The sequence below is a fragment of the Monodelphis domestica genome, chromosome 7 (assembly GCF_027887165.1).
Source record: "Monodelphis domestica isolate mMonDom1 chromosome 7, mMonDom1.pri, whole genome shotgun sequence".
Lineage (NCBI taxonomy): Eukaryota > Metazoa > Chordata > Mammalia > Didelphimorphia > Didelphidae > Monodelphis > Monodelphis domestica.
In genome coordinates this window covers 173,058,257-173,081,679 of record NC_077233.1, presented here as the reverse complement: position 1 = coordinate 173,081,679, position 23,423 = coordinate 173,058,257, and the positions used below count along the sequence as shown (strand labels likewise).

At 38.6% G+C, this 23,423-nt stretch overlaps 1 protein-coding gene across 1 annotated transcript; it reads right to left on the bottom strand.

Annotated features, from left to right (window-relative positions):
* Window positions 1–2,756: 2,756 nt before the first annotated feature.
* On the bottom strand, window positions 2,757–2,987 carry LOC100027577 (heat shock factor-binding protein 1-like). Its single transcript, XM_056804501.1, has one exon. It carries the CDS (start codon window positions 2,985–2,987, stop codon window positions 2,757–2,759), a length of 231 nt encoding a protein of 76 aa, XP_056660479.1.
* Window positions 2,988–23,423: the final 20,436 nt, after the last annotated feature.

Sequence of the window (23,423 nt, the reverse complement as noted above, 5' to 3'; positions counted from 1 at the left end):
CAGGTTTTGGTGCCTCTGCTCAGTTATCTTAATGCTTCCTTGTTAAAGAATATTTATATATAAATTAAACTTAGTACAGAAAGAATCTCTTCAGACATATTTTTCTTCCCTTCTACCTAGACATGGGGAAAGATGCTAGTACAGGAGGTGGCTAACAAGTGGGTACATGCAGTTGTCTGGCACACAAGGAAAGACCACAAACTAGCATCCTTATTGACTTTCTCCAAAATTGAACAGACATAGTGGGATGGGAAGTGTGGTCACAAATCTGAATTAAGAAGGTTTCTTGGGGCAGCTGGGTAGCTCAGTGGATTGAGAGCCAGGCCTAGAGATAGGAGGTCCTCCGTTCAAATTTGGCCTCAGGCACTTCCCAGCTGTGTGACCCTGGGCAAGTCACTTGACCCCCATTCCCTATCCCTTACCACTCTTCTGCCTTGGAACTAATACACAGTATTGATTCTAAGATGGAAGGTAAGGGTTTAAAAAAAAAGAAAAAGAAAGTTTCTTGAAGACCATTGAATCCAACCACTTCATTTTACAGATGAGAGAATTGAAATTTAGGAAGATTAAGTGACTTGCTTATGGATTCTAAGCTTCTGGGAAATCAGGCTCTAGGAACAATTTGATGAGGAGGTGGATGACCTGTGTAGGAGATCTTCAGAAAAGTTCCTAATCCTCAATCCTACCCCACCCCCCAGTCTGATAATCTATGATTAGAAATTCATTTCCTTTGGGCAAAATTCTTGACTCTTTCCATTCCATGTGAATTCTCCCTCCTATTTCTCCTTCCAAGTGGAATAAATAGTAAGTTCCTAACAGTGTGAATGGAAAGGCAGAGTGCAGTAATCTAAGACCCTTATCCTGGAAGCATACTGGTTGCACTGATATAGAAACTTTACTACATGATTTACCAAGTTACCAACCAACTCAAGTGAAAGTCCACCAGAGAGAATAATATCATATGGAGAAAATAAATTTAAACTAGAAAATAGACTTAATATTGCAGTGAGAGGTGTCGATTTTGTTTATGGAACCCCCGGGTGTGGCCCTGTGCCTTGGGAACTTGCCTGAAGGGAAGTCCCAGCCTGACCTTGTCTTAGACTGAACAATAAACCTTAGAGTACCCAAGGATCTCATTTTAGAATTAGCAGATAGAATCAGATTTTAAGTACTCTTTTATCTATCTTAGAAGTTTCTCCCATTGTATCAGAGGTCTCTTCCATAGTCTAGCCCCTGGCTATAATCATACTTTCCTTGTATCCATTGTAAAGCATCAGCCTCTTCCAGGTAAACCCAGTCCCTGACTTACTTTGTTTCCATTGTATAACAATACAATAAACTATCTGGTGGTATAGAAAATTTCTCCTACAATCACAAAATATTCACTTAAAAGTTCATTTCCAGGAAAAATGGCTCCCTTTACTTCTAGATCATCCTCCAGCTTATCGTGACTTTGTTTTTCTTTTGCTTTTTTAGCTCTAGAGCAATCTGTCCCTCACCTCTTGATAAAAAGAAAGGGATGTCATGATGAAAATGTTTGATATTTTCCTTTCTATCTATAATCTATTATAAAAGTGTTTTTCTGCAAGCATTTAGTTAAGAAAAAAGGGAAAGAATAAAACAATTTTTCTTAAAAAATCCAAGCTTACAATAAGGGCATTTATCAGTCAGTGTGCAAGGATTCACAAGGGCCACTTGCTTTTCCTTCTAATTGACAAATGCTTTTTAAAGTCAGTAGCACAAGTAAATAGCAAGTGGGTTTTAAAACCCCTTCATGTTCTTACAGTAAGCATTTTTGATTTAACTAAAGACTGAAGTGTTACACTACATGAAATTCCAATCAGTGAATGCACTGCATCTTTATAGGTTATTTTCTGTCCTTGTTATTTGAGAGGAACTGAGATACTACTGTCACCATCCACATCCTCTAGTGGATTAAAAAGTGGCAGTAGTTACAATCATTCAATTTCTGGGGCTTTTTACAGTAGGTTCTTAAGTATAGTTCTCAATCTTGGAAACATAGCAATGACACAAATACAAAATGCTCATTTTTTTGTCTGCCTTAAAAATATGGTCAACATAGCATTTATTTGTTATTAGTACTGTAATAAAGTGGATAATGTGTGACTATTTCTTATTGCAGTTACTGACATCCTCTGGCTTGGGACTAGAGAGCTGCTACTAGGGGACACACCTGAGGGCTTCCTAGTCACAATGGGGATAGATGAGAGACACTGCTTGAGAGATAGAGAGATGGTGCTACAGGGGAATGCTCTGGGGTTTGTCTACTCATCACTTTTGATGGCTGATGGATCAACTTATTTGCTAACCTCCTCCTCCCTTCACTCCCTTCACAGTTCACAAAGAGAATCTGATAACAATTGAAAAAATTAATACATTTCTTTAAAAAAAAACCTTGCACCAATTTCTTATTAAACTGAAATAACTACAAAAGGAATGACAAACGACTTGACAAAAAATTCACTAAAAAATTTGAAAATTTTAGCCAAGAGTAGTCAGAATTTCAGTTTACTAATATTTAAACATTTTATGTCATATAGTTGAAGCTACCACATACAAGAAATAAAAAAATAAATCACCTTGAAACCTAACTAAACTGCATATTCTAGGAACACAAGCTCTATAATTAAAAAAAAAATGTTGCACACAGTAGTTAGTTGAGAAAATCTGTTCCTTCACCTCTTGGCTTGTGAAAAACATTTTCAAGAGTTTACTCTAAATGATTAACAAAATCTTTAACTATTACATGTAATTGGCATTTTGTTTTCCCCTTCTATTTCTTTCACCCCTTCTTGGGTCATAAGGTCAACCATATTTTTCTCCAGATCATCAATGTGACTGCTCATATCATCAATTCGACCAATTATCTGGTCTGACATGGTCTGATATTTGTCCTGCAACTGCTGGAGAAGCGTATGAACCACAGCAGTCAGGTCCTGTACAGTTTTGGGGTCTGTCTCCGCCATTGCTCTGGCTCTAGACTTCAGTTGGTTTCCCAGCTCCACTTGTTCTTTCTAACTACTTTGGTGGTCCTGCATTTTTCATGGTTGACAAAGGGAATGTAGTTAGTTTCTATAACATGTTTGTGATTATCCATGATGACTTTTTTTAACCTCACTTTCCTTCTTAGAAGCAATAGTGTGTATTGGTGACGAGGCAGAGGAGTGTTAAAAGGCAGCAGGGATTAAGTTGCCCAGGGTCACAAAGCTAGGAAATGTCTGAAATCAGATTTGATCCCAGGACTGGGATCCTGTCTCTAGGCCTGGTTCTCAGTCCATTGAGTATCTCAGCTGCCCCATCAAGATAGTTCTTAATGCATTTGCCCAATGATCATAATTTTTGAATAGCTTAACATTTGTACTACAAGAACACAAATTGATCACTTGATTGCATAATTGGTGAAGTAGGATTAAAAAATAAGAGAGAAGGAAAGAGTTACTCTGGTATTGTAAACCGAATGTGAGTGAAGGTATGCATTTGCTCTTGAATATCAGTGTTAGTTTGTGGCCACAGGTTTGGAAACAATTCAATGACAGATGGAGAAACTACAAGAACATGTTGTGTTTTGTCAGGAGTGATCAGAGTCTGATGTTATCACTGCATGAACAAATTTAAAAATTTCTCTTTTTGCCCAGGGAGTTGAGAGGTCAAGGAACTCCCTTCCTTCCTTCCTTCCTTCCTTCCTTCCTTCCTTCCTTCCTTCCTTCCTTCCTTCCTTCCTTCCTTCCTTCCTTCCTTCCTTCCTTCCTTCCTTCCTTCCTTCCTTCCTTCCTTCCTTCCTTCCTTCCTTCCTTCCTTCCTTCCTTCCTTCCTTCCTTCCTTCCTTCCTCCCTCTTCCTTCATTCCTTCCTTTCTTCCCTGAGACTCAATTTCTTTCATTATAAAACAAGAGGTTTTGACTGGATGCTCTCCAAAGACCTCCAATCTTCTAGAATTTTGTGATTCTGATTATTCTGTCTTAGGTCAAACTTGAGAGTTTTGCAGTGTTATAAGGTCCTTAGAATCTAGAGAGAAAAGTTTTCTTTATGCATGTCTGGACCAGAGACCTGGTGATAGATTTCTGGTTATATTAGCATCTTTTTAAAAATTAAATTTTATTTTTTTCAATCTGCCTTTGCTTTCTTCTACTTCATCTACCTCCTCCTACCCAATGAAAGAGAAATAAAAACCCCTGTTCCATACAAATGTGTATAGTCAAGCAAAATACATTTCTGGATTGGCCATGTCTGAAAGAATGAATACATGTGCTCAACTCTGTGTGTGTGTGTGTGTGTGTGTGTGTGTGTGTGTGTGTGTGTGTGTGTGTGTGTGTACTTTCCCCTCCTTTGGCCATTCAGATAAGAATAAGGTTCAAAGGTCAGTCATTTCCTCCTTCCTCCTTATCTGTATAGATGTCTACTTGAATATCCTGATTATATAAGATAATTATGCCTAATTCTTCACCCCTTCCATCATTGTATATCTTTTCTCCTCTTAATTTTTCTTTTAAAATCATCCAGACATAACAGGACCACTCCCAGGCCTTCTGTCTAATTAGACTCCTTCTATGACCTCTGATGATTATGGGGTTCAGAGAGAACACAAATATCACCTCCCCACATCAGAGTATACATAACTTATCCTTCTTTGGTCTTTTATGATTATTTATTAGTATTTACCTTTTTACGTTTCATTTAATTCCTCTATTTGAATGTCAAAGTTTCTATACAGCTTTGGTCTTTTCATCAGGAATGCTTGGAAGTCCTCTGTCTCTAAAAATCCATTTTCCATCACTCCTGATTAGATAAATTCAAATTAAAACAACTCTGAGTTACCACCTTACGCCTAGAAGTCTGGTCAATATGGCAGCAAAGGAAAGTTATAAATATTGGAGGGGATGTGGCAAAATTGGGACACTAATACACTGCTGGTGGAGTTGTGAATTGGTCCAACCATTCTGTTTAAATGAATGCCTACCCTTTGACCTAGTCATACCACTATTGGATTTATACCCTAAAGAGATAATAAGGAAAAAGACTTGTAGAAAAATATTTATAGCCTTGCTCTTTGTAGTGGCAAAAAATTGGAAAATGAGGAGGTATCCTTTGATCAGGGAATGGTTTAATAAATTGTGGTATCTGATGGTGATGGAATATTATTGTGCTAAAAGGAATAATGAACTGGAGGAATTCCATGTGAACTGGAAAGACCTCCAGGAATTGATGCAGAGTGAAAGGAGCAGAACCAGGAGAATATTGTACACAGAGACTGATACACTGTGGCACAATTGAATGTAATGGACTTCTCTACTAGCAGCAAAGCAATGATTCAGGAACTTATGAGAAAGAATGCTATCCACATCTGGAGAAAGAACTGTGTGAGCAAAAACAAAAGAAAAACATATGATTGATCACGTGGTTTGATGGAGATGTAATTGGGGTTTTAATGTTAAAAGATCACTCTACTGCAAATATGAATAACATGGAGATTAGTTTTGGACAACGATATAGTTATAATCCAGGGGAATTGCTTGTCAGCTTTGGGAGGTGGGAAGAAAGAAATGCGGGTAAGAGGGGGGAAATAATGAATAATGTAATCATGGAAAACTTCTAAATTTAAAAAAAGGAGAAAAAAAAGAGATTAGGATTAGGAAAATAGGGAAATTCCAGAGTAAGAAGCCAGCTGAGACATGGTGGTACAATCTGGAGAGTTAAAAATAGAACCAAAAGGGAAAGAAGTGAGGCCAGCTTAATCTTTCCCTAGTTGTAGGGAAGAATGGGAAAGGAAGAAACTTCAGCTCTGAATTATGCTGGGGAGTATTCATTTCAGAACTACATGTGGAGAATGTTTCTCTTATTTCACATTTCATTTTCTGTTACAATTAAATAGCTTTAACAATCCTTAAAAAAAAAATCAATTTTCCTCCTCTATGATTATGCTTCCATGAATTATTATGCTCCAGCTGTGTTTTTTCTCTGAGGCTTTGCTTGTAGATGATTTGAAGTCATTCTCTTCTTCTGGGCTTTTGCCTTGGGCAGCTCTGTCACTAAGGTAGCTTTTTATAGTGGTTTGTAAAAAAAAAAAATTTGTTCATTTTCTCAGCTTATGTCCTGAATTCATACTTGATGTCTGGGCTAGACTCTGTTCTTCTGGAAGAAGCATCTAGGCTGGTCCTGTTGCTGCTTTCTTAGGGGTACTGAGGATTGTATTATTACAGTATCTCAGAGACAGTTGAGGCTAGGGATCTGCAAACTTTCAATGCTCCCCAAATGATCTGATTGTAATACTCTTGTTCTGAACTCTGCACCATTTTTACTGGGATTTGAGTCTGAGCAGCAGCAGGCTACTGCTGGGTTCAGCCACCAAAAAGCACTTAAGGCTCCTTTTTTGTCCTGGATTCCTTCTCTGGTATTCTTCTGCAGACACCAGGTGAGATCAATACTAGAATTGAACTTCTGCTGTGCTCCTGGAATCACAGATGCACCATTGCTTATGAACTTGCTCTTCTCTGTACACACCCAAGGGATTGCCAGTGCCTGAGTCTCAACACATTATTCCTGCATGCAGGACTCCTTTTCAGTTCCTCCCAGATCTGTGACCTGGAATTAGGCAGTGAGCAATAGAGCTGCCAGATGGCATGTGTTCCTTGCAGCCTACACCAGTTTAGGTTCCATTGCAATGGATATGGGATCTCTTCTTTCCTAGGTATGCAGACTCTGCTTTGTCTTTTCTCTTGTATTTCTCTATCAAGATTCATTCTGCATTTTTTATATCTATTTGGAGGAGTTGGGGCAAGCATTTTCTTTTTTCTTTTTTTAAAACCCTGACCTTCTGTCTTGGAATCAATACTGTGTATAAGTTTCAAGGCAGAAGAGTGGTAAGTGCTAGGCAATGGGGGTTAAGTGACTTGCCCAGGGTCACACAGATGGGAAGTCTGAGATCAGATTTGAACCTAGGACATCCCATCTCTAGGTATGACTCTCAATCCACTGAGCCACCCAGCTGCCCCCAACAGGTATTTCCTATATTTGTTTGGAGGAGTTGGGGCAGGGATTGTAGATTGCTAAACTTCTTCCTTCTATTTTTGACATCTTAGTTCTGGTCCCCTTTGTCGTCATCAGAGGGAGATGTCATCTGGCTGAAAATTCCATGGTTTTAGTGTCAGTTGTGCATTTCTAGATACACCCACACATGCTATGTGAACATGAAGTAATAAGGCTGATTGCAATTCGTCTTACATAAAATCAATCTCCTTACTTTATGGCTATCCACACATATATATTCATTTGGTCTTTCAATAATTATTTATTAAGCACCTGCTTAATAAATTAATGAGCATTTGCTAAATATCTATCACACACCAGGCAGTGTAATATGTGCTGGGAATACAAGGCAAAAGCAAAACAGTGCCTGCTCTCAAGGAGCTTACATTCTATTAGGGGAGACATATGTTCACAGTTAGGTATATGTGAAGTAAACAAAATACATGCAAGGTAATTTTTGAGGTGAAGGGCACTAATATCTGGTGTGGTGTGTCACCAAGCTCTCACACAGGGCTTCAAGAAGTTGTATCATGCACAGCAGCTACACTCCAGGAAAGCCATCTCAGCAGTGGACAGCTAGATGTCTCAGTGGATGGAGAGCCAGGGTTAGAGATAGGAGGCCCTAGGTTCAAATCTGGCCACAGACCCTTCCTAGCTGTGTGACCCTGGGCAAGTCACTTAACTCCCATTACCCAGCCCTTACTGCTCTTCTGCCTAGGAACCAATATACAATATTGATTCTAAGACAGCAGGTAAGGATTTTTATTAAAAAATGTTTTTAAACCATCTCAACAGATGAGCTTAACCAGGTTGAAGATAATCAATAGGCCTCAAACCCATTGAGTTGGAAGATGTCTTCCCCAAGCATGAGAAGACTTCCCTCAGTGGAGTGGATAGATGAGAACAATTTGTTCAGTGGCCATGAAGGAGGCTGAAGTAGATGCTGTGGGGTGCTTAGAGCTTGGTCAGAAATCAAAGATGTGAAGGTCATTCCATCTCATCCCATGCCATCACCAGTTGTTTTGATTTTTGTCTTGCTACTAGACTCGAATGGCTCTGGAGGTGAGGGCGACTCATGAGTTTGTACAACTCTGCCTCATTTTGATAAAATTTACTTGGAAGCCAAGACATTAATCTAGGCTGCTCTGGGTATCTTTGAAGACAAAGGATGGACCATAGTGCTTAGGTTGAGTCCTGTGAGTTTTAAAATTAATAATCAATAGTTAAGTATTATATTTTTAAAGTTTTATTAATAATAACTAGGGCAAAAGAACTGCCTGAATTCAGCCTGGTTGCAGGTCCAAAAAGAGGAAGAGGGAGGAGTTCCAGCCACTTAAATACCATCATGCAAAAACATGAGGACACAGGAAAAGGAAATTTTGGGGGAATACCAAGGGACTTCTGGGGGATGAAGGCCAAAGGCTCAAAATCTCCATTTATACATAATCCCCCTGTGATCCTATTGGGAAACCAGTTTCTCCAAAAGGATAATGGAAACATAATCAACTTAAAAATTGCAATAATTTATGGATGAAAGGAAAAGAAAAAAAAGAACAAAACCAATGATTACTAGGTTGACAAAAAGCCAATTTGGGGGCAGTCCCCTTTGGCATAAGAGTATACATTCAAAACAAAAACATTTCAACCCCTCATAGTTCAATTCACATCCCAAAGTTCACTCTGGATCTTCTGGTACAGAGAGTGGTCTCTGCAGGCATCTTCACAGAGCCTTCTAGATTCTGGGAGGTAATCCCTTGTTCTAAATTTGGCTCAAATTCAAGTCAAAGTTCACAACAATAACAGTCCCCAAGGGAATTGGGGATTCTGATCAGCAGGGGTGAGGAGAGAGGGCATTTCACCAAAGGGGGACATCTAGTACAAAAGCAAAGAGGTAGGAAATGGACTTTCATACTTAAGGAATGGTAGAGAATTTGAAGGGGAGTCCTATGTAATGATCCTAGAAATGTAGGTTAGAGTTGGGATATAAAGAACTTTAGAGGGCACTTTGAGTCAGGAAGACCTGAGTTCAAATCTGACTTCAAACTCATACTAGCTGTATCACCCTGGCAAGGCACTTAACCCCTGTCTCCCTCTGTTACCTAGAGTCCAAAATAGAGATATTAATAGCACCTATTTTCCAGGATTATTGTGAGAATAAAACAAGATAATACTGGCAAAGCTTACAATCCTTAAAGTGCTATATAAATGTTAGTCATTTTATCATCATCATCATCATCATCATCATCATCATCATCATCATCATCATCATCATCATCATTAGCCAAACTGTGTAGGTAGCTTTTGATCCTAGGGAAAATAGGGCATTTATACCGAATAAGAAGAGTGAACTGGCGAGCCCTGAGCTGCCATGTGCAGGACACTATTCTAACATAACAGGGATAGATAAGATGTAGTCCCTGACCTCACTGGGCTTACATTCTCAGTCACATAGAAACATAGGACTCCCTCCTACATGAGCCCCACTTACATATACAAACTCACACACATAGCAATGACCTCTGACATACATGACAGTCACACACTCATAGACACGATATAGACAGATACATATTATCCATATAGACAGAAACCAAATGATAGCTTCTATCAATGGAAACAGGCTCAGATAGGTTTTATGATACTGGGAAGGTTCTAAGTCTAGTTCCAGCAACAGCTTACTGAATTCCTGTTCTCTTAGGACTCTAAGGACAGGGAGAGACTCATCACTAGGGGGTTGGCTGGCCACTAGGGTGACGGACTCTTTAGCTGAGATAAACCATGAACTGAGAAAAAGGAAAAAGAAAAATGTAGTGCTTTCTAATGACAAAATGCTTTCTATGCAATAACTTAATATCTATCATTAGGTGACCAGTGAGATAGAAAGTCCAAGAATTATTTTCATTTTACCCATAAGGCTCAGAAAACTATAGCACTAGGGAAAAGAAGTAGTTCTAAAGTCAGAGAACCTGGGTTCAAATCCTACTTTAGTAACTTCATTACTTGTTTGTTTTTTTTAAACCCTTGCCTTATGCCTTAGTATTAATTCTAAGACAGAAAGGCAAGGACTAGCAATGAAGGTTAAGTGACTTGCCCACAGTTGCATAGCTAGCAATTGTCTGAGATCAGACTTGAACCCAGGTCCTCAAGACTTCAGGTCTGGCTCTCTATCCTCTGAGCCACCTAGCTGCCTTAACTTAGCTGTCTGTAATAACCTAGGATGGTCACTTAATCTTCTTTGGTCTCATCTTCCTCATGAGAAGATGAAGGAGTTGAATCAGATAGCTTCTGAGTCTCTTAGATCTAAATACTGGATCCTAATCTGGGAGGGAGGGCAGGAAGGACTGTCCCTGAACATCTCACCCTAAATCAAGTTATACTCAGTAAATGTTTACACATTTTATACACATATATGATGTGAACACAGAGATAGGTTAAAAACATAAAAAGAGGAAATTCCTAGAAAGGGAGACATCCAGATCTCTTCTAATCTCTCTGTCAGCCACCACATATAGTGGGGGTGTTCCAGTGAGTTTTTGCTTTTAAAATAAAATTGTATTGCTATATTTTGTTTTTATACCTCCTTCATTTCTCAATGCATCATGCCACCTCATTATTTAGAGCCCTATTCAATGTTAGATTTTGAGTTTTGAATCAGAAGTCTTGAGTTCAAATCCTAGCTCTGCTACTTTTCCTGTGTAATCTTGAGGAAGCTTTTTCAATTCTGTGCCTCTGTTTCCTCATCTATAAATGAAAGGGGTGGAGTAGATGGCCTTCAATTCCCCAACCATAGATTCTTACCTCTGCTAGGAGGAGATGGAGGTGCATTCTCATATCTCTTCTAGGGATCAAGTTTGGTAACTATAATTATACAGCTTTTAGTTCCACAGTCATTGTTTTTCTTCCCATTTATGGAGTAGTCATATATATAGCTTTCCTGGTTGTGCTTACTTCATTTTGCATCAGTTCCTATACATCTTTCTGTGCTTCTCTGTATCCCTTCTATTTGTTTTTCAGTTCAGTGTTATTCCATTATAATTAGGGCCCCATGATTTGTTTAGCCAGTTCCTAATAGATGGTTTTTAAACTTTGTTTCCAGTTTCTTACTAGTACCAAAACATGCTTTTGTGGGAAAAAAATGTTTCTGCCAAGGCTCGGACTGGCTGTTTTGAAAGGGGACCCAAGTCATGAAAGAAAAGGGGAGTTGTCTTTCTTCTCTCTTTAGGAAGAGAAAGAAGCTAACAGGAGATCAGGCCTCCAGGCAGAGATTTCTCTTTTGAAAGGGAATGCTAAAGATCTCTCAAGAGTGAGGAGAGAACTCCCAGATGAGGGGGGCTTCCTCACTACTCCTGTGGAGCAGGTGTGAGACAACATCTATAGCAATGGGAACCAAATCGACATTGGCAGTTCCTATCTTTAAATCCAGGTGAAGCTAATGGTGCAGATGGCAAGTTATTAAATGTGAGAGCTGCTCAGGAGACTGGAGTACTGAGGAAAAAACCAAACCAAACCCAGGCCTGGAAGAATTGGCAATCCTTACCTCCATAGGTATGACTTAGACACCTGCTTCCAACATGTCCTTTTATTCTCAGAGTTCTTAAGTGGTGTCATGAATTTTTTGGAGAGTCTGATGAAGCCTATGGATCCACTTTCCAAATATTGTTTTCCCCCTCTTTTTCCTTGATTTTATATTAATAGAATTTATTTCCAGGTATCATCAGGCAAACAGATATGTATATAGAGTTATATATTTTATGTTTCCATTTATCAGTTCAATCTCTGGAAGTGAACAGAGAATAATGTTTTAAAATATCTTACGGGGCAGCTGGGTGGCTCATTAGTTTCAGAGCCATGCCTAGAACTAGGAGTCCCTGTATTCAAATCCAACTGTGTGACCCTGGGCAAGTCACTTGGTCCCCATTGTAGCCTTTACCATTCTTCTACCTTAGATCCCCGGGTGTATGGAGTGCTCAGAGAGGAGTAATATCTTTGGTATGGAGGGCTTGTCCTGCCCTCCTAGGGCAGCTCTCCAGCCTCTGACCCTCCCCTGACACCCAGCTCTCACTTGTGGCTCCCAGTAGCTGCTAGCATGTGGCAGCAGCCACACCCCGGGCAAGGACTTCAACAGGCTGGCTAAACCTTGTGAGGGTAGCCATCGGGTTGTCGACCCCTGGTGAACCAGGGCTTTGCTCACCCAGCATGTGAAGACTGCTTCGGCGGAACAGGCAGAAGAAACCAACAAGAAGTTTCAACGGCTGAGATGGCGATGCAGCAAAGCACTGTGGAGTGCTTAGGGAGTGTTGGAGCACAAAAGACAACACGGCCATCCAATGCAGCTGAGGGAGTCTCCAGATGTAACGACTTTTCGTGCCACTGGACCCAGGCTTCCAATGCCGAGAGAGTGGGACTGTCTCTGTGCATCGACTTTTCCACTTAAATCTTCATGCAAAAGTGTCTTTGTGCACAAAAACGCACAAAGACAATCATCATCCTCAGTTACTGAGAGACTACTACCACCTTAGATCCCATATACAGTACTGATTTTAAGACAGAAGGTAAGAGTATTAAAAAAAAAAACTTAGCTAAAATACATAAGATTGCAAAGGAAACCAAAAAAATAGTGAAAGTAAAAATGTAATTTTTTTCCTCCAGCTAAGTTTATTGACCCTCTAAAATCTATCCATGGACCCCTTAGGAGTTGCTTGACACCAGGTTAAGATTTCTTGTTTTACTCTGTTAAAGATTGTCTGATCAGGGGCAGCTAGGTGGATGGAGAGTCAGGCCTAGAGATGGGAGTTCCTGGGTTCAAATCTAGGCTCAGACACTTTCTAGTTGTGTGATCCTAGGCAAGTCATTTAACCCCAATTGCCTAGTCCTTACTGCTCTTCTGCCTTGGAATCAGTACTTGTTTGATTAAAGTTAAAAATTCTAAAAAAGACTTGGTGATCTAATTTCACTTCTCAAAAACACCTTGGGTTGACCCTGTCCTTTGTCCTTGGATCCCTCTGTTTGGGACATGAAGGACTGGGTCAGCTCTTGGAGCCATGCAGAAGAGAATAATATTTCCTAGTCCAGGGCTGGAATCCTTTAGCTCACTATTAGGGAGTTCTGACTTTCTTTCTTTTTTTTTAAAAATCTTTACCTTCCATCTTGGAATCAATACTGTGTATTGGTTCCAAGGCAGAAGAATGAATGGTAAGGGCTGGGCAATGGGTGTTAAGGGACTTGCCCAGGGTCACACAGCTGGGAAGTATCTGAGGCCAAATTTGAGCCTAGGATCTCCCGTCTCTAGGCCTGGCTCTCAATCCATGATCTACCACCCAGCTGTCCCTGAGTTCCGACTTTCTAACTGGATGGCATAACCATGAACAATTCATATATTTCATAACTATACTTCTAAGGGCAGAATTATGATGAAGTTGGGGCCTCTTAAGTCAGCCTCATTAGACCATGAGTTTAATGCAATGTACACAGATATTTTTATGCATTTAGGACCTTTCTATTTTTTTGCTTGCTCCAGTAAATGCCACAGGCTGTCTCTGGTTCATGCTAGTTACCTTATTTCTAGCACAAGCTCTGTTTTCTCTGACTGTCCCACCTATGGTCTTTCTGATTCGTTAGATGGCGGACACATGATCTCCTCTACTGGTTTGGGACATTAGCCTTTCTCCTGCAGCTACTGGAAGGTATTCCAAGAATTGGCCTTAACTCCTGACAAGGGTTGGTTTCTAGAAGGATCAAGGAGTTGGTTAGGGCTCTCTCTGCCCCTCCCCAAGCTATGCAGTCTAGGTTTGAACATAAAGGCTTTTGGTCCAGGCTTCAGTCAACTCCTGACCCAGGGCAAGAGCTAATAGATAGGGAAAGAATGTTGGAAAACTTGGTGAGGCAGGGGCTACCGCCTTCAATGGTCAAGATAAGGCTTTGGTTGGGAGGGGAATGAAATTCCGTGCTGCTAGATTAGCTAGGTGTTTCTTTCCTTGGGGAGAGAGGAGAGAGGAGAGAGGCCTGGTACAGGTTTGTTCATGTGTCTCTGTGTGTGTGTGCTCCCTTGATTGTGGGTATAGAGGCTCTAGTAAGGTAGTTGAGGCAGTGGGATCATAGGACTTAGAACTGAGAGGAGTCATTCCTTTATAAAAGAGGAAAATAAGGCTCATATGGGTGAAATGACTTGCCCAAAGTCACAAAACTAAGAAATAGCAGAGGATAGATGTGACTTCAGCCTGTTGTTTCAGGCTGATTGCACAATATTCCTTCTCCCACACTAGCTAAATTGGCTTACTTGAAATTTCCCAAATATTTTACCTCTTGCCTCCATTTCTTTGCCCAGGCTCTCTCCCTATGCCTTCACTACCTTCTTCACTTGTTTCTGTCTCTTAGAACTCCCAGCTCACTTCAGGGGATATCTAGGTGGCTAGGTATTGAGAGGCAAGACCTAGAGCTAGGAGATCCTGGGTTCAAATAAGGTCTCAGATACTTCCTAGCTGTGTGACCCTGGGCAAGTAGTTTAATGCCCATTGCCTAGCCCTTACTGATCTCTGCCTTGGAACCAATATATGGTATTGATTCCAAGACAGAAAGTGAGGATTAAAAAAAAGATTAAATTCAAAGTTGTCTAGTTGATGATTAGTTTCTGTTTTTGTCTCTTTTTCTGTCTCTCTCATACACATACAGACATACACAGGGGCCCACAGATTCCCTTGTACTTTGTAGAACTTTGTATCTATTAGCATGTATGTTGTATCCCACCCAGTAGAATGTGAGGTCCCTGAGAACATTTTATATCTGGAACCACATCTTTATCTCATACCTTAGTGCTTTGCCCATACTGGCCCCTTACTGCTAAATTGAACTGACCTAGATTATAAAATTGTAATGCCTTAGCTTTAGAGCTAGAAAAGATCTTAGAAATCATCCAGCTTAAACTCCTCGTTGTACAGAGAAGGGAACGAAGGCCCGGAGAAATTAAGCAACTTTCCTGAGTCTACACAGATAATAAATGGCAGAGCAGGGATTTGAACCAAGGTCTTCCTACTTCAAATCCTAAACTTTTTGCTGTGTCATGTTGCATCAGAATTCAGAAGTTTATCCAGACTAGATGTAGCAGGATTCCTGACACGCCTTTGATGTTGAATGAGAAAGATGTAAAAAATGTCCTACATAATTCATAATTTTTCAATACATCTGTGACTGTCTAGCCAAATGGCTAATAGTACTGGCATCATGAGACCAAGGTCATAGGTTTGATCCTTATATAGCTTCATGAAGAGCCTATGTACCAGAGGCAGCTAGGTGGCACAGTGGATAGAGAGCCAGGCCTGAAGTTGGGTGGACCTCGGTTCAAATCTAGCCTCTGATACTTCCTAGCTATGTGACTCTGGGCAAGGCACTTACCCCCATTGCCTAGCACGTGCTCTTCTGTCTTACTAAGTTGTTACTAAGACAGAAAGTAAGGGCAGAAAAAGACAATGTTCCTTAGCCACAGACAAAAAACGTCCAAACAAAAGTAGAGTGATTTCCTAATTGTAGTCACAAGCCAGATCAGATAATGTACAAAGCTTTGTTTCAATTCTTTATTGCCTAATTTCCTAAAGTTCTCCAGGCAGTGAGGTGTTTCTTATGCATGTATTACAATTATATAAGATTCCTTGAAACACACATTAGAGATAACTTTGACAACCCTTTGATCATGAACATAAAGTAAGGTATTAATCAGGGACACAAATGCCTACCAAAGGTAAGAGGGATTGTACACCTTTTGGAGTCCCCATTTTCTGATGACATTCTTCTAATTTCATCAAGATTGAAGCCCCCTGGGGGCAGCTGGGCAGCTCAGTGGATTGAGAATCAGGCCTAGAGATGGGAGGCCCTGGGTTCAAATCTGGTCTCAGACACTTCCCAGCTGTGTGACCCCCATTAACCTTAACCCCCATTGCCTAGTCCTTACTGTTCTGCCTTGGAACCAACACACAGTATAGATTCCAAGACAGAAGGTAAGGGTTAAAAAAAAAGATTTCAGCCTCCTAAATTAGCTATCTGATCAATGAAAATCATTTAGCCTAACCATCCACATTAAAAAAACACCAAGTGAATGAAAAAATGGCTATTGATCAAAAACCATGATATACAATGGTTCCATTGGCTGTCCATCAGCAAACTATGTCTTGGACAACTTTTGTAGTACATATATCTTGGCATCTTGAAAGACCTGAGATCAAAGTTCACTTCAGAAACTTACTTAAGTATGATTTTGGCAAGTCTCTCATCTCTCTGTGCCTGTTTCCTCATGAAAGGGAGAGAGCTGAATTTGAGGGGCTTTTAGATCCATTCTCTTCCTTGTCTATGAGCCTGAATAATTCATTTAACCTATCTGGATCTTGGTTTCTTTCTCTGTAAAATGAGAGAGTTGGACTTAATGACCTCTATGGTCCTTTCTAGCTCCTATTCTACAGTTGTATGACGGTGCACTGGGTCTAGAACTGAACAAGAGGAAGAGAACAAGCTGGACTGAATTTGGTCAATTGCATAATAAACTTGGAAGCACAACATAGATGTCAGTGATCATTGCTCATATTATCATTATTAGAGTGATATATTTTGATAGACTGACCATGTCTGTAGTGAGAGCAAGGAATACCAGATGGATGAACTGAATGTTGTGTGGGTACTCATGGAATGGAAGAAAATCAGAAGACCTCTAGAACATAATGTAGATCTTCTATAGCTCTTCTGTAGAGTATCTACAGAAAGAAAGGCATGGACAAAGAAAGGGAGCACAGTAAATAGTGCTAGACCTGGAGGACCTGGGCTCAAATGTGGCCCCAGATACTTTCTACCTGTTTGACCCTGGGCAAGTCACTTAACCCTATTTACCTAGCCCTTACTGTTCTTTCTGTCTTAGATTTGATACTAAGACAGAAGTTAAGAGTTTAAAAAGGAAAAGAAAAGAAAAGCATGGACAAGAATGGCACAAGATGATAAAGAATAGAGGGATCTGTGTCGTGGGGGCATTATCCATATATATGAGATCATGGAACCATTGAAGTCTTGAAGTATATGTTCTAATCTGGTTATCATAGGATGGCAGGCAGCATGGCACAAAAACCCCTTTCCTTGGTTCCATGGCCCTATCCAAATACTTTCAATTAAAATTTATGTTTACTAGCATGCTCCTTGAATATGTAATCCATATGAACTATATCTTATATGCCTTCCTCTGTGTCCTTTCCTCTTAATGGTCTACAATCTGGACCTTGTCTGATCGCTCTACTGAAAGTCACTGTCTTAGAATCCATCAGCTGCTGCTCCTGTTTTCCCAGCGCAGTGCTGCTTAAACCTTTTGGTCTCAGAACCAATTTGCACTCTTAAAGATTATTGAAGAACTTCCTCAAAAGCTTTAGTTTATTTGGGTTCTGTCTAATGATATTTAATATATTAGAAATGAAAAGTTTTGTATGATCATGAAAACAATTTTTGCTTCAAGGTCTGTCTGGAGGGCATTCCTTAAGGTTCTTAGAACACTTTTTGAAAACTATTGTCCTAGAAAAAGGGTTGGCAGCTTTCTAAGGAAAAAAATGGTTTTGGGGGACAGGAGTGGGGGAGAGAAGAATAATATTTTTATACTCAAATCTTTTTTGTAAAGATTTTTTCTTTTACCAAAAATGTAATGGCAATTTCCCACATAAATTTTCTGAAGCTATATGATCCAATTTTGGGGAGATCTTAGAGCTGGTAAGCAATTTGATCTGGGTTATACATGCATTATTATGCAAAACATATTTCCATATTGTTCATTTTTGTAAGAGAACACTCACATAAAGCTAAAACCCCAAAATAAAAACCCAAATAAACAAAAGTGAAAAATAGTATGCTTTGATGTACATTCTGACTCTAGCGGTTCTTTCTCTGGAGGTTATTATTATAGGCACATTCTTTGTCCCTCAGAATTGTCCTGGATCACTGCATTAGTGAGAGTAGCAAAGTGTTTCACAGTTGATCATTCCACAATATAGCAGTTACTGTGTACGATGTTCTCCTGGTTCTCCTTTTCAAAAACTCTGCATCAATTCATGTATATGTTTTCGCCTCTTTCTGAAATAATCCTGTTCATCATTTCTTATAGCACAATACTATTCCATCACCATTACATACTATAATTTGTTCAGCCTTTCCCTAATTGATGCATGTCCCCTCAAATTCCAATTCTTTGCCACCACAAAAAGAGGTGTTATAAATATTTTTGTACAAGTAGGATCTTTCCCCTTTTTAAAATCCCTTTGGGAGACCTAATAGTGGTATTACTGGATCAAAGGGTTTGCATCACTTATGGCACTTTGCACATAGTTCCAAATTGCCCACCAGAATGGTTGGATAAGTTCACAATTCTACTAACAATGTATTAGTGCCCCAATTTTGCCATATTCCTCTGGCATTTATCACTTTCCTTTGCTGATTGGTATATTCATATCCATTGATATTCTTGATCTTTTATTCTTCCAGATAAATTTTGTTATGTTGTCTAGTTGTATAAAATAATTTTTTGATTGTTTAATTTATATGGCCCCAAATAAGTAAATTAATTTAGATAAAATTATCATTTTTATTATATTAGCTTGACCTTCCCATGAGCAATTAATGTTTTTCCATTTGCTTAGATCTGACTTTATTTATGTGAAAAGTGTCTTGTAGTTGTGTTTATATAATTCCTGCGCTTATTTTGTCAAGTAGATTCCCAAGTATTTTATATTGCCTAGAGTTATTTTAAATGGAATTTCTCTTCCTATCTCTTGTACTCTAACTTTTGAAGTTGGCATAGTATTAAATTATATACAGAAACTTTAAAATTTTATGTCAGACATTTTATAGCAATTTCATTTGTATTGATTAATGCATTTTATTTGTGAGTTAATATAGAATCAGAGGATTCTTTGATATTAATAAAACAATAGCTGAATATAATTAAAATGGCAATCCTACTTAAACTAATCTACTTATTCAATGCTATCTCAGTCAAATTACCAAAAGGTTATTTTATTGAGTTAGAAAAACAATAACAAAATTCATTTGGAAGAACAAAAGATCAAGAATTTCAAAAGAATGAATGGAAAAAAATGTACAGGAAGGAGGGCTAGCAGCACTGGATTTTAAACTGTATTATAAAGCAGTAATTATCAAAACTACCTAGTACTGGCTATGAAGTAGAAGGATATATTAGTGGAACAAAGCAGACATACAACAAACAGTAGTAAAAGATTATAGTAACCTTGCATTTGACAAAAGTATAACTCCAGGCTATTGGGATAGGAAATCACTGTTTGATAAAATTTACTGGGCCAACTGGAAGGTAACTTGGCAGAAACTAGGTATAGACCAATATTTTACACCATTCACTAAGATAAAATCAAAATGAATACATGATCTAAACATAAAAAGAGATATCATAAACTAATTTAAAGGACAGGAAACATATTACCCATCAGGTTTATGGATAAGAGAGGAGAACAAGTATGAGTGAACAGATGGAGAGCATTGTGAGATATAAAATGAATAATTTGGAGTACATTAAGTTGAACATTTTCTGTATAAATAAAACATGTTGCTAAGATTAGAAGGAAAGAAGAAATTTAGAGGGGTTTCATAAACAATTTCTTGAAAAGAGGTTTCATATCTAAACTATACAGAGAACATAAAATTTATAAGAATAATAGCTACCCCCTAAATGACAAATGGGCAAAATATACAAATAGGAAATTTTCAGATGAAGAAAGCAAAACCATATATTGGTATATGAAAAGATGCTCAAAACCACTACCGATGAGGCAAATATAAACCAAAACAATTCTGAGGTATCATCTCACACCCATCAGATTGGCTAAGAGGACAAAAGGGCAAAATGACAAAAATGTTGGAGGCAATGTGGAAAAATTGAGACATGAATAACATTGTTGGTGAAACTGTGAACTGATTTAACCATTTTGGAGAGCAATTTGAAATTACTCCCGGACAGTTTTGGAATTATGTATACCCTTAGATCCAGCAATACTGATTGCTGGGTGTGCTTCTCAATGAGACTGGGGGGAGAAAGTAAAGAATCTGTATGTTCCAAAACATTTACAACAGCTCTCTATGTGGCAGCAAAGACCTGGAAATTAAGGGGATGTTCATCATTTGGGGAATGGCTAAACAAATTGTGGTATATGATTGTGTTGAAATACTACTACACTATAAGAAACAATTAGCTGGTTAATTAAAAAAAACTTGGAAAGAACTATATGAGATAATGAAGAATGAAAGGAGTAGAGCTAAAAGAACAATATACATGGCTTCAGAATTAATATTTGAAAAATAACTTGTGAATGTTCATCTCCAGACAATGAACTAAAAAATGGAAACACAAAAACCAAAATATCTACATATCTGTTTGCCACATGATGCCTCAAATGGTGGGTGGAAAGAGGAATTGAGGTACCTGAAAATGAATTCTGTTAATAAAAATTTTTTGATGCCTCTCAAAAAATAATAAAGTGGTACAATTTAGGAAATAAAAGTAATGTAATAGCTGGGTGATACTGAATGAGATCTTATCTAATTAGATCTGGAGATCTAAAAAGATGAGATGAAAAGGAATGAGAAAATCTTTGTCAGTTTCCTGATATCTTCAGAATTACAGGATTTCAAAGTAAGAGAGGAACTTCGAGGCCATCTTGTCCAAATCCAAAGTTGATCTAGATTCGTAGGATCATAAATTTAGAGTTGAAATGGAGCTTGGAAGCTATTATTTCCAGCCTTTGCATTTTACAGATGAGGAAACTAAGGCACACAGAGGTGGTTATTTGCCCACAGACAAGCATTTAGTTAGCATCTGATTTAAAATGTGAACTTTGGTCTTCTTGACTCGAGATCCAGTGCTGCCTCTAGATCATACTGGCTTTATAGCATCCTTGGTAAGTAGTTCAAGGCTTTTCCTGGAGATTTCCAACTATGAAGAAATATAACACTCCCAAGGTAACCCAGCCCATTTCTGACAGCTTAAATTGGTAAAAAGATTTGCACTTTGGGGCAGCTAGGTGGCTCAATAAATAGAAAGTTAGACATAGGGACAGGGGCTCTTGGGTTCAAATATGACTAGATATTTCCTATGTGGATAACCCTGGGCAAGTCACTTAACCCTAATTGCCTGGCTTTTACTGCTCTTTGATTTTTGGAACTGATACTTAGTATCAATCCTAAGAGAAGGTAAAAAAAAAAAAAGATTTGTGCCTAACAATATTTCTAATTCTGTCCTATGGAACTAAGTACCCTCTTAAAATAGTTATTGGGGGCAGAAAGGAATGGAAGGTCTTAGATTAAAATCTGGCTTCAGACACTTCCTAGCTGTGTGACCCTGGACAAGTCACTTGGCCCCAGTTGCCTAGCCCTCACAGCTCTTCTGTCAGAATTGATACTTAGTATCAATTCCAAGATAGAAGGTAAAGGTTTCAAAATAAAATATTAAATGAGACAATGTATATAGAGCACTTGGTAAAATTTAAAGTACTGTATGTATTTGTTATTAGTTCTGGACACTATATCTATGCAATGCAAATAAGCTTGTGTTAACTTTTTTAGTTTATTCAACAAACATTAATGAAGTGTCCTTGGTGCTTGGTGGTTATCTCATTCTTGACTCATGTAGAGTTTACAGACTACTAAAACCCTCAGATATTTCTTTTTCAGATAAACTGTCTAACCTCACTTTCCTTTTCTTGTGCTTCTAAAGTTGTCTTTTTGAGCCCAAGTATAATTCTTTATTTTTATTATTTGAGAGGAAGAAATCAAACCTAGGCATGCATTAATATAGGGAACTTCTACTGTACAAATTTCTTCTATGATAAAGTTTTCTTTTGAATTTAATTTAATTTTAAAATTTTATTTATTTATTTAGAATATTTTACCATGGTTACATGATACATGATTTTCCACACCCCTCTTCCCTCCTCCCTCCCAGTGCCGACAAGCAATTCCACTGGTTATACATGAATCATTGTTCAAAACCTATTTCCATATTATTAATATTTGCAATAGAGTGATCCTTTAAAGTAAAAATCCCCAGTCATATATTCATCAAACCACGTGATCAATCCTATGTTTTTCTTCTGGGTTTTTACTCCCTCAGTTTTTCCTGTGAATGTGGATAGTGTTTTTTTCTCATAAGTCCCTCAGAGTTGTTTAGGATCACTGCATTGCCACTAATAGGGGAGTCCATCACATTTGATTGTACCACAGTGTATCCGTCTCTGTGTACAAAGTTCTCCTGGTTCTGCTCCTCTCGCTCTGCATCACTTCCTGGAGGTTGGTCCAGTTCACATGGAATTCCTGCAGTTATAATGAAGTTTTCTAACTGCAACTTCTTTGCTACTTGGTCTAACCTCTTGCTTGCTGAGACTTTTTTCTTTTGGTTTTAGAGTCCATTAGGATGCAACATGGATCTTCACGAACTGTTACTGTGACTTCACAATCATTAAAAAAAAAAAAGAGGGGGAGAGGAAGAGGGAGAGGGAGAGAGTGAGAGGGGGAGAGGGATGGAGGGAGGGAGAGGCTGAGAGGGAGAGAATGTGTTTCTATATATATGTGTGCATGTGTGTGTGTCTATTACACAATGCGTGACTATACTTATGCATATTGTTATGAGAATGGGCATGTCTTGATGTGTACATGATAGGGAGGGAAAGAGGGAAGGAGCATTTATATTGTATTTACTATGTACCAAGCATTGATTTAGTACTTTTATCTCGTTTGATTATCACACAACTATAAAATATAACAAGGTTGATTTTCTTGTGTGACTCCTAAAAACCTATCATTCATTTACTATTTCTTTATGTGTGGAATAGTGGAAAGAGCACTGCATTTGAAATAGAAAGAGCTAGATGCCAGTCCTCAGTTTATCACTTATTATCTCTTTGACCTGGGTCAAGTTACTTCAGGGAGTTGGACCACTAAATTAGATGTGAGATCCCTTCCTGCTCTCAGTCTTATGATCCTACACTAATGGTTAGATCACTTAATGTCCCTGAGTCCTGGCTCTTCTTCTATAAAATTGAGATAAGGCATTGACTGCCTACCTGAAGGAGAAGTTGGGAGAAACAGCTCTTTGTAAACCTGAAAATGTCAAGGGATGAGGACCTATTTTGTGTGAAGGTGTAAATGTGCTTGTATGTGAATACTTTGGATGGGTCATGAGAATAGCAGTTTAACAAACTGTGGGCAGGTGTCTATTGGGCAATGAGGAAAAAGTAGAGCAATGTCTTAATTTACAAATCTTGAAATGTTTTATTGATATCTTTCATTCTTATATCACTTTTTTATAGACATTTCCCCAATTACATACAATAACAAATTTCCATG

Bases quoted from the DNA above. Each gene is read 5' to 3' on its own strand.
- LOC100027577 (XM_056804501.1), bottom strand. From the start codon at position 2,987: ATGGCGGAGACAGACCCCAAAACTGTACAGGACCTGACTGCTGTGGTT.